The sequence below is a fragment of the Rutidosis leptorrhynchoides genome, chromosome 5, assembly GCF_046630445.1.
Source record: "Rutidosis leptorrhynchoides isolate AG116_Rl617_1_P2 chromosome 5, CSIRO_AGI_Rlap_v1, whole genome shotgun sequence".
NCBI classification, from domain to species: domain Eukaryota; kingdom Viridiplantae; phylum Streptophyta; class Magnoliopsida; order Asterales; family Asteraceae; genus Rutidosis; species Rutidosis leptorrhynchoides.
Window position 1 is genome coordinate 296,038,774 of NC_092337.1, and position 12,198 is coordinate 296,050,971.

The 12,198-nt window shown below is 32.3% G+C and overlaps 1 protein-coding gene and 1 long non-coding RNA gene across 4 annotated transcripts; both read right to left on the reverse strand.

Annotated features, from left to right (window-relative positions):
- Nucleotides 1-994: 994 nt before the first annotated feature.
- Nucleotides 995-6,386, reverse strand: LOC139847362 (uncharacterized). Of its 2 annotated transcripts, none has more exons than XM_071837024.1 (11): nucleotides 6,086-6,386; nucleotides 5,657-5,822; nucleotides 5,350-5,417; nucleotides 5,097-5,167; nucleotides 4,129-4,368; nucleotides 3,545-3,708; nucleotides 3,390-3,445; nucleotides 3,243-3,295; nucleotides 2,039-2,207; nucleotides 1,606-1,703; nucleotides 995-1,518 (listed from the first exon to the last, which is right to left on the reverse strand). In XM_071837024.1, exons 1-11 carry the CDS (start codon nucleotides 6,246-6,248, stop codon nucleotides 1,402-1,404), a joined length of 1,365 nt encoding a protein of 454 aa, XP_071693125.1. In that variant the 5' UTR covers nucleotides 6,249-6,386; the 3' UTR covers nucleotides 995-1,401. The 2 variants fall into 2 exon arrangements, with proteins under 2 accessions (XP_071693125.1, XP_071693126.1); XM_071837025.1 differs by lacking the exon at nucleotides 6,086-6,386 and adding an exon at nucleotides 5,935-6,047.
- Nucleotides 6,387-7,024: 638 nt separating this feature from the next.
- LOC139850252 (uncharacterized) lies at nucleotides 7,025-10,547 on the reverse strand. Of its 2 annotated transcripts, none has more exons than XR_011759961.1 (4): nucleotides 10,329-10,547; nucleotides 8,595-9,643; nucleotides 7,782-7,983; nucleotides 7,025-7,182 (listed from the first exon to the last, which is right to left on the reverse strand). It is a non-coding gene; the product is annotated as an uncharacterized lncRNA (long non-coding RNA). The 2 variants fall into 2 exon arrangements; XR_011759960.1 differs by having other exon boundaries at nucleotides 8,595-9,661.
- Nucleotides 10,548-12,198: the final 1,651 nt, after the last annotated feature.

The window sequence follows — 12,198 nt, forward strand, 5'->3', positions numbered from 1 at the left end:
ATGGCTTCCGGCTAAATAATTGTGATTAGTAATGGAAAACGGCGTTTAAAGTTGTAGGCCTGGACAAATGGACGATTGCATTCACCTTATCATCAAGTGATGATGCGTAGGGACAAGGTGAGACATTCACTCGGATTGTTTTCCATACCAAAAGCTGGTTATGCGATTAAAGGACCAGATGAAGTTGTGGACGATGAGTGTCCATGCTTCGAACCATTTGATCATGTCGGGTTCCTTCAGTTTTACCTCACAGAAGGCGTTGTGGTGTATGACAAACTACATCCTACTGTTTGATCATGTATCGTTAATCTCGTGTTTATGTACGACACTCAACAATGGATAAATGAAAAAATAGATTCGTCAATAAGTGCTGAATCCAGCAACATTGATCAGATAATAATTCTCTTCTAGTACTAAATAGTCAAGATAGTCAATGACATAGTAAATTGCAAGTCTTCAAAACACACGAACAAAATGGAAATTATGTTAGGTTCTAAACAAAGAAATAATTCAACAGGATTCATCAATCAAACAGAGTTGGGACCATATTTTGAAGGGAACCCATTCGTGCAAGAAAATGTGTCATGTAGGGGCGTTCAAACGGTCATGTCTCAGTTTTATGTAGTTATATTAGAGTACTATATAAAAAAAATTATAATTAACCTATTTAATGAAAGTGTCATTTAGGCGAGCAAACTTGTTCAAGCTCGTTTATTGAACAATATCAAAATTACTAATAATCACTTTTTTTCCATAACTCACTTGAAATACGGAAACTCACGCCTTTCATATTCATTCTTGGGCCCGAGCACAAGTAGATTGGCTATAATATATGGAAAGTTGATTAGTTGATGCCTTTGTTGATGCATAAAACTAAAATCATTGATGCATAAAACTTAATCCTACAGAATAATTTGCGATATTTGACATGTTCTGATGTGCAAGTGTTTTTCTTACGGTATGGATATCATGTAGTTTACTGAAGAGATGACAGACGATTTCATTTATTCTAGACAAAAAAGTGTTGAACTGACCAAAAGTCTGTTTTATTTATGTTACAAAGATGAATAAGGTCAGTAGGTCATCTATAGAATTTGTAATGAGAGACTACAATAAGATGTGATTACAGACTCAGACCGACTTTGACCCAGACCAACTCAGACCAACTTTGACTGACTTTGACTGTATGTATGTGTCAATATCTGTGTCTGTGTGTGTACATAACGTGTAGCGAGTACATATTAGCATGTGTGATATATCTATGCTGCTTCAGAAAAATATATAAGCATGCACATAGGCAGCTACTGTCTTGAATAAAGTTGGTTAGTAAAATGGTCTGCGTTGGTGATTATAAGACATTTGTAGTTTAAGGAAATGACATGTTTGAAGCACTTGCCGTAACTACAAACTGGCGGATATGAGCGCAGTAGATTGGTGTTGTTTTTCTTGTTGATTGATGCTGTCAGCAACATGAGCAACTACTCCAGCTCCAGCTTTATGGAACCATTCATCTTTCACCTGCAAATTCCATATAGACGAGTGTCAAACCGCGCGCTTTTTGCAGAGAACAATGTAAATATAGAAAAAACAACACATAAGTCGTACATGTATGTTGTTATGAGCAAAGAACGGCCAAAGCGAACTGTGGAAACTGACATCAACTTTTTTCCATCCCAACTGTTGTAATCCACGAATCATTTCCTCTATAACACAGACATATGTTAGTATCTTACTCGGTAACTTAAAAGATGAAAAATCAGTGTTGCAGAACTCGGAACTACTTGGCGGGTACTCGGTCAAACTGGGTCAAAGTATGCCAAAACTCGGGATTACTAGGGACAATCGGTCAAAACTCGGGATTACTTGAAAAATCGTTCAAAGTGGTCAAAACTCGGTCAAAATCGATAAAAGTCAAACTTGGTCAAACAACCGAGTACCCCATAAAAAGTCCCGAGCGAGTACTCTTCGAGTAGTTAGTGATATTTGCAACCTTGTGAAAAATAAAAGAAAAATTTACAAGTTATGGAGGTTTCGTTACCTTCCATAATTTCATGATATTCGAGGGTATTTTGGGTATTAGGTACATTTTGGGCGGCTTCTTTTGCTCTTGCAGCTTCTGGGGGAAAATGGGAACCTGTGGATGGTACGGGTGGACAGTATTCCACATCTACAACATGTTTATAACCATCCAAAGATTGTAAAGGAGGCTGCAAATTTTTGAGTAGTAAAGTATCAGAATTATCTTGATCAAAATTAAGGGTGTACACAAATTGAGTTGGCTGCTCAAAAGGATTGATAAGCCAAGTCACAATATGTAAGTTCCTCGAACTTACTATGATTCTTTTAGCGAAAACTATTTGTAATGACGATAAACCGGAAAAAAAAAAATTTAGCATTTCATCTAGCAAAGAAATGGGTATAGAACCATGCAAGTTTGAAATAGCAGTTCAGGTTTGATTGTATTTGCAACGTGACAAACAGCAGTAATTGATTCTTTTATACCTATGGAACTCAATCAAACAATAGCACTAGTATATAGGTAAAACTTATTCTTTAGTTAGTGTATTAAGGAAAAAACTAGCTAATGGCTAAAAGGTCAATGCGATGCTGATATTTGTTGTTTTCTAACAGTTGCAACAACAAAACCCAATACCACATAAGTGGTGTGGGGAGGTGAGATGTAGACAATCATTCCCCTATTCAAGAATAAAGACAAGTCATTTCTCCGCCCAGAGTGAAAACACTCTCAAAAGTAGAGAAAGTCATCCCTAGCTCTATTCGACGAATAGAGAGATTGTTTCCGAGTGGACCTCCGGCCAATTAGTAGGAAAAAAATTTTAAAAAATAAAATAAAGATAAAAATAAAATTGAGACGCCATGAAAATGGTAAAATCAAATTTTCATGGGTTTTAAATCCTGCTTGAAATTTACTTTAAGCTCTAACAGTTAGTTTTCTAAAATTAAAGGAAGTTCTTTTTTCAAATAGGATTTTTGAATTTGTGATGGTCCTATTTTGGGCAGTAAGGATATAAGCACTTAACCAATTAAGTAGACTGCAAAACGGAACATATTGATTGATAATATTCAAAATCAAACTTTGTTCGACCTCGGATTCGTTTAATATAAAGCTACATTTTTACGGATAAGGGATAAAACATAGCTCTAATCAGCCTAACATAGACAATTCAAAAAAGTTGGCAATGGAATATAAATGCATGAACAAAGATTCATTAACACACTACCTTCACGAGCTCAGACTCCCTTCTTATTGATGATGTGCGCCGACCAACCATATCTATTAAAAGCTAAGTAGCAATAGTTATTTGTTTAGAAGAGGACATAATGAATCAGAACTTAATAGTATATATTTACACAGGCAGTAAGGATACGATCATAGGCAGCATTGGCATACAATATACGGTATTTAAAAGCACCAAGGGCAGATCTGCAACAACAACAAAAACATAATAAGATTTTGCAGTGTCCATGGCAAATTGGGCATTTCAAGTTGATTTTTTTTTTTATATATAAAAATAAAACTCACATAAAATTGGCATCTTGAGAATCAGTTGTCATTCTCAAAAGCAGAGGTGGCTTGTCGGGTCTACCATCAGTGAGAAAAAGCTGACTACCCGTTCGTCCAACAAAAATGGGGGCCATTGGTGCAGCAATTTTTTCTAAGATGGGAACACCCAGAAGAAACGGAAGCTGAATTATAGAATTGTATTAACTGTCTGGACGTTAGTAACACATTCTGTACATTTTTATGACACCCAACAAACATTCGTATCTACTTGCAAGCATAAATCAACGGTTACTAATTCAAACATGTAGTTGGTAATTTGGTATTTTTGGATAATGAAAGAAGAACACTAAATAACTGATAGTAATGGAATCAAAACATATGCAAAGTAGTTTGCTTTTGCCGCTGAAATTAGGCTACTAGCAATTTTAATAAGAGATCTTGAAATAGGATGCAGACTAATAACATCTGTCTAAAAATTCACTGTACGAGATTTCTCTATTGGTATACATGTGTGTCAAAAGATCAGCATATGATATGAGTCGGTGAAAGGACTATAATTAGTCATCACGAATGAAGTGGGAGATGATTAAAGAAAAACAAACCTGTTTATTCCCTCTAACTCCTAGATGTGGTGTTGCTAGGGTTATGAAATTTATTGCCTCCAAACCAGCAATCGTTCCATTATCTGATAAATTCGATTTAGAATCTTCTTTATCAATATTTGAATGAGCAGTACGAGTATAAAGAACACCAACTGCATATCTTGCAATCAAACCACCAAGCGAATGGGCTAGAAATGATATCCTCTTAAGGCTGTCTCTACTCTTAACAATTTGCTTTACCTGTCCCAAACATGCTCCCAAACGTGTTAGAAAGACTCCTACTACCACACACCACACACATCCTTAATTATACTAAGGAAACTATCAGAAAGCTTATTTAGATGCTTATTTCTGCCTATCTCTGTCTCTAAGTCTAAAAAAAATCTAGGTTTGTTCATCTTGTTCCTTGAGAGGGAGGGGCACAAGAAAGTGGGGACAGAGGCACACACACATACACACACATATATGTGTGTGTGTGTGCGTGCGCAGGCACATGCACATGTGTATACATATATCTGATGTAAGTACGTATGTATGTGGGAGTGAAACTGCACACTGTAAACGGTATCTTGTGTAGAAAAAATACAACTTTCATCTTGATCGGGACACAGAAATCACCAACACTTAAGAGACTCTTCTTTACGAGGGCATGTTATCGTTTGAATGCAAGTGAAAATCCACCACTCTTATAGTTTTTGAGTGTTATACAAGCGATTTTTGGATTATCAGAAAGGGACATTAAGGATTACAACAGAAGCTCACATTAGCCAATTTGATTATTAATAATATGTTTATTACAAACACACTTACTTTCTGGATATCATAATTTAAGATACAACAAAGGTTCGTTAATTATATGCTTAAGAGGGTACCTTTCTAGATATGACTGACTAAATGATAAGATTTGTGGTACTTTTACAAAAGAAGGATACAATTATAGTTAATGAGTAAACGTTTGGGTTACTTACTTCATCTGCTAGCCGTTTGCCAGCCCCATCAATTCCAGCAAAGGTTTTAGAGTAAGTATTAGAAGAACTTGCTGCAATCATTTAATCAAGTGTTGAAATTAAACCAACAAACGGGAAATGTAAAAATACTTGATATTAGTATATGCAACTAAGTATTAAAATACTTAATATTATCACATAGTGTACCTCTTTGGAAACAAGTATTAATGATCATTGAGCTAAACAAGTAATGAATATAAGGAAGTGTTAATACCATAAATCAAAAAGTGTCTCCCCAAACGCCTTTTGAGCTCTGCTTCTACATACCTCCAGTCACTAGGGCTACATACCACCATAATTTAGCATATAACTAATCATATGAGTAAGACAAGTAATCCATAAACTATTTAAAAGCAACTCATAACTGTAAGTGGCTACATTAATGCATTATAAAGTTATAGTTATATACATAAAATTCAAGTCTTTTAACCAACTAAACTGTAACTAACTACCTAACTACATTGTCCTAACTCATAAACTGATCAGAATTGACATGAAAAAGGGTAATGGTAGTATGGTACCTTGCATAGATACCATGAACAAGGACCAAAAGATGATCAGGTTCATCTTCATCCTTAACAATCCTTGGTAATGATGTATTAAAACTACCCTGCCTTTGACTTTGACTTTGACTTGTGCTCATAGCTTGAGCTTTAAGACTTTGTTGTTTCCAGATACTGTTTATCCCTATCACACACAATTTTACACAAAAGTATAAACCCTAAATTAATTATTTATTTATTAAATAAAAAATTACTTGTAATATATAAAATCAACAATCGGAGGATAAAAATAATACCAGAGTGAAGGAGGTTTGTAACATCTTTCCTCTTGAGTAATAAAATTAGGAAAATTAAAGTAGAAAATAAAAAGATGAAAAAATACATATTTATTTATTTATTAATTAAAATACTGTTATAAAATTGAAAGAAATGAAGTGAATTATTTACCAAAACAATTAGAGAAAGTCCACAGAAATAATCCGTGGCAAAACGAAGATGGTGACGGTGAATTCGGATTCAAATTGGAAGATGAAGATGATGATGATCCTAAATCTGCGCTTCTTCGAAGATTAATTAAAGGAGTTGGAGTGTAATGAAGCGATGATCTCATATTTTGGTTTTTATTTAATTAATTAATTAATGTTTCTATATATAGATATAGATATAGATACAGGGAATGTAAAGAGAGGTATGGGAGTTTGTTGTTGTTGTCATCATCATCGATTAGTTCGTCTCGTCAGAAAAAGGGATGGATGTCCACTCCTAATTTTACTTATTTCTTCTTACATTTTGTCTTTTTATTTACGCCTAGCTACTGCAATTTCACATCACGCTTATTTGCTTTAATTATTTGAGGATAATTTATTTATAATTTATAATTTAAATTTAATCATTAATTGTGATTAATAGTTAATTATGCGAGGTCTACTAATTAATTTAATTAATGACTGATTAGGAACTTTAATAATAAGTCCTCGTGGCAGTTTTGTTTCTATATATTATAGTAGATTTAAGAGTATGTGCATTGTACGGAGACTCTTCCTCAATTAACAATCTTTAATCTTTAAAATGATATAACAATTAATGATATTATAAAGACAGTATTTTTTCACAACTAAATATACATATTAGAGCTCGTGCATTGCACGGTAGCTTAAAAAATAGTAGCTGAATGCGTTACGATTGACACCGATAACTTGTATTACATAATTACAATGACGCAAGTAATTACTAATTAAATTGAACTGGTCTAATCAAGTCATTATATTTTCTAAATTATTTTTTGACAATGTACAACATAATTTAAACAAACTGTGTTATTCAAATAGTTAGTTGTTACTATACACAGTTAAACTTGAATTTCAACCAAATAATTTGGAACGGGTCAAATTGTCTAAATGGTCTATCACATCACTTTACTAATAAAAAATTTGGAACCGCTATTATGTATAAGAAAGTTTAAGCTGCATATTTATGTTCATCCTGACAAAGTTAGTTGAGCTACACCACGAGTTGAAGATCCATTTTTGCTTAATGCATTTAACCTACAAAGAATATAGAAGTGTGAGTTAAGTTTCATTGACTAATAAACTTGAATCATATCATAACCTGGTTAAACCATTTTGCCCTAATAAAACTTGACTAATGTAAATAGTATGGCTGATGTAAATACGTGTACTCGCTTATATATCAACAAAAAACGATTACATTTCAAAAAGGAAAAAAAATAGTAAAATTTGTAGACTTTGAGAATCCAAATCTCAAATCTCTTGTATATCACATTTACGTTCTTTATTCCATTGAGATGTGTAATAACAATCTAATTCAAGCATTGCATTTGACCAACCAAAAGCCCTATTGAATATAAAAAGTCAAAAAAGTAAAAAAAATAAAATAAAATTAAAGGTTCCGTTAACAGACTACAAAAGGTAATGAAACTTCAAAAGTCCCGCTAAATATAAAAAAGTCAAAAAAATAACACTATCATTCAAAAAATAAGTTATCATTTTTCAGTTATAGTAACAAAATAGGCACCCAACACAGTTGGGTGGCAATATCTACCCATATACTTGAGAATGAAATTGAAGGGAACATGTATAAATGCATATGAATTAAACTTCAATAAACTTTAGTTTATACTAACCTAATAGGTGTTGCAACACTTTCTTGAAGACGACGATTTGTGTTGATTTTGTGTTTTTTTTATCCTTTTTTAAACACAAATGGTAACGATCGTTATGGATCCACAACTTCTAGACTTCAACAACAACATTTGCATTTTAAGTTGGCCCGTCAGATTAACCGTGTCACAGTCAATTCGCTGATCGTTAGCCCGTACACTAAACCTGCATAATCGTTCAAGAACAACTTTGTAACAGAAATAGTCACACCTTTATTCAATATTGAGCTTTATTAAATGACTTAGGATTCATTATAACAATTACTTATTTTAACTTGATTAGAACCCATGGGTCAACTTAGTGTTGAACAACCCAGACTTATAGTTATGATTCGATCACAAACACGACTTCAGTTATTATACGCTCATGATGGCCTAACTACCATATCCTTAATTTAAACAAAATGACTTCACAACCATACCCTTGCATTAGATATCAATGAGATTATTATGATAAAGAAGGTTGTGTACTAATTAAACTAATAAAGTTATAATCTAAGTCTAAATAAGCAACCCGTCCAAATTCACATTTATCCATCAGCAAACTTTCATTTTGGAGCAACCTATCAATTTGTTTTTCACTAATTCACTTTAACATTAAAAAAAAAAAAAAAAAAAAAAAAAAAAAAAAAAAAAAAAAAACTGATTAGAGGTGGCAATTGCAACCCACTTTCTAAATGACCCGTTATTAAGAAGGCACGAGATTCAATCCACAAAGATATATCAGTATCAACCACAAAACATTAACTATTGTGAACTATAATGGAGAAAACTTACATTTTAGAGCTGTTCCAAATCACCAAGTGGAGAAGTGACTTTGATTGCTAAAGTTGTTGTTCGCAAGGTCCCTTTGTTGATGGCACTTTCAAACTCAAAAAATAAAAATAAAAAATAAAATCAAGTTGAAGTAGTTATCAAATTTTGACCTACTAATTAGGCCAACTTCCAAACTTCTAAAATACAAAATTTCTACATGTACATAGATGATTCACCACCTAAACCATCATTAGTCTGAGACAACAAAGGCACAAACTGACTCCTGTATATTTACAAGGTTTATTATGCACTCTATTTTGTATTAAATTTACGACTAAACACAGTGGTAATCTCAACCCAAAGTATAACCAACTATCCAGGTATCTAGTTAGCCAACTCCTGTACAATTACCAACAGCAGCAACACATGATCTTGGATTTGCAATCCAGTTGAGCCAGTGCATTTAGCCTTTTTTTAGATCTATTAGAAAGTCATTCGAAACTTTTGAGCTGAATTTCACTAAAAGCCATAGGACCACTCAAACGTTCCTATCCAAACACCACTAACTTCCTTTTCTTCTAAATGATATAACCACAAGTCCAAACAACAGGTTGCATAAAGGGAATTCTGAGGCAGACAATTGGTTTTGACCACTGTTACAGAACAAATCATTAACGCTCACATCTGAAAAGTTTCCTACGCCCCACCATTTGTAGACACGTTCCCATAACTCGAAAGCATGTTTACCATAGATGATACCATTATCAGCAGTCTCCACGTCTTCATCGCACTCCGGGTACCTTAGGGAGTAAAGATCAATGCCTCGCTTGTTTAACTCAAGATGAACATGTATCTTCTTTTTCCTAGCTCTAAAGATGAATATACATACTTTTGAGGGAAAAGGCTGCTTCAAGTGTTACGCATATAGACAAACTCTATGTTGCAATTGCTTCTTCAATTATAGAGAATAAATTTTTTGTCTTGAAAACTTCATTTGGCGCAAGTGACCAAATTCATTCATCTCTACTCTTATTGCTTGACCGATAACCTGCTATTTCGCTAGTGAGTTGCTGCACTAAGAACCCGACCTGATGTCAACAATATAACCCAATTCATAAGGTAAAAGCTTAAGCAAATCAAACATACAATAGGATTCGTCTAGGAAACCTACGATGTAACGTTATACTTCAGATTTATTGTCTTGTAGGTTACAACATGATATAAATACGTTAAGTATATTACACAAAGCTATCTCAACTTATATACTATTATTACAAAGACTAACCTCAAATGCTAGTAGTCTTATATGTATTCTAAATGAAGCTTTTTTGATATAAACAATAGGTTCATTAATCCGATTATGACAATTAATGAACTATGTAATAGATAAATTAATTTTAAGAACACGTCAAGCCCTAAACTAACCGATATATATATACCTCCCAATCAGTACAACCCACGACTCGAAATCTTTTACAGTCATTTTATCAAACATCATGTGTGCATTGAGCATAACTCACTCGTCAAGAACATGATCAATACACGACTAAACATAATAATATGGTTTTCATGTGTGAACTACCAAATAGATTGATTACACAAATGAAGAAGACATTTAGGATTGAAACCAAGAAATAAGGTATCCATGTTAAGATCGAAAATTTCAAGTCCAAAGTGCAAATTCGAGTATATAACCCTAGAAATCGCTGATTTAGTGTTAAAATAGAAAAAGAAACGTAATAACTGAAATATTACCTAATGAATCTGCACACAATCAGGATTTAATCATGCAACTTAACGAATCTGATTGAAGACGGAGGGATAACAGGTGAGGTTTAAAAGAGATTTTGATGAACTGTTCTTCTCGCGATTGAATTTTTGGTTTATCAATCGCATCTAATCAACTCAGGATCATATATCGACTTTTTTTTTGGTTTAATCTATTGATGTAATAGGTTTACAGAAGAAGGATCGCGTTGGAGAAGAGAGTTTAGGGTTTTTGGGTTTTTGCATTGTGTTTTGAGCAAGGTTATAAAAGGTCGCGAGGAGCGGATGGGTCGGTCTCTAACTACCCGTCCTAATTTATCTGGACGAATACATTATATTTGGTTACATCGCGAGGTACTTAACCTCTATATGATACATTTTACAAACATTGCATTCGTTTTTAAAAAACAAACTTTCATCACATCGTAAGTTGACGGCATGCATACCATTTCATAATACATCCAACTATAATTGACTTAATAATAATCTAGATGAACTCAACGACTCGAATGCAACGTCTTTAGAAATATGCCATGAATGACTCCAAGTAATATCTCTAAAATGAGCAAATGCACAGCGGAAGATTTCTTTCATACCTGAGAATAAACATGCTTTAAAGTGTCAACCAAAAGGTTGGTGAGTTCATTAGTTTATTATAATCGATCATTTTTATCATTTTAATAGACCACAAGATTTTCATTTCCATTTCTCATAAAAATACGTCCCATGCATAGAGACAAAAATAATCATTCATATGGATTAAACACCTGGTAACCGACATTAACAAGATGCATATAAGAATATCCCCTATCATTCCGGGAAATCCTTCGGACATGATAAAACAACATCGAAGTACTAAAGCATCCGCTACAACGGATGGGGTTCGTTAGGCCCAATAGATCTATCTTTAGGATTCGCGTCAATTAGTAGACTGGTTTACTAATTCTTAGGTTACCAAGTAAAAGGGGCATATTCGGCTTCGATCATTCAACCATATAATGTAGTTTCGATTACTTGTGTCTATTTCGTAAAACATTTATAAAAATTGCGCATGTATTCTCAGCCCAAAAATATAAAGGGTAAAAAGGCAAATGAAACTCATTATACTGTATTTTGTAGTAAAAATACATATGACGTCATTAAACAAGGCAGGGTTGGCCTCGAATTCACGAACCTATAACATTTGAATATTTATTAATACACATTATTGTAATCTAATAAGTTTATATATAGTTAATCTATTAATTATATCATTTTATATTAATATATATATATATATATATATATATATATATATATATATATATATATATATATATATATATATATATATATATATATATATATATATATATATATATATATATATGTCTCTTACATTCTTTTTTTTTATATGAAAATATAGATTTTATTATTAAGTATTAAATATATTCTTTTTATATATATATTATTTGTTGATTAAAAATAGTAATTATATTGATACTGAAATCATATTAATATTAGTAAAGATAATAATAATTATAGTAATTAATATCGCTGATAAAGGTAATAATGTTAATAATAATTATAATAATAATAATAATAATAATAATAATAATAATAATAATAATAATGATAATAATAATAATAATAATAATAATAACCATAATACTACAAATATTTATACTTGTATCTATAATCATAATAATGATAGCAATAATGATAATAATAACAATGATAACTGATATTCATACTACTTAGTAATAATAATACTTATAATAATATTAGTAGTAAAAATAATAGTAATCTTAATGTTAATACTAATGATTATAATAGTAATTATAGTTATGATAATTATAATAACAACAATTATGCTACT

Bases quoted from the DNA above. Each gene is read 5' to 3' on its own strand.
- LOC139847362 (XM_071837024.1), bottom strand. From the start codon at position 6,248: ATGAGATCATCGCTTCATTACACTCCAACTCCTTTAATTAATCTTCGA. The intron at 4,369-5,096 runs GTAAGTAACCCA...TGTTTGGGACAG, and splicing joins GCAAACGGCTAGCAGATGAA to GTAAAGCAAATTGTTAAGAG. The intron at 2,208-3,242 runs GTAGTGTGTTAA...AAAAATTTGCAG, and splicing joins GGGAGTCTGAGCTCGTGAAG to CCTCCTTTACAATCTTTGGA.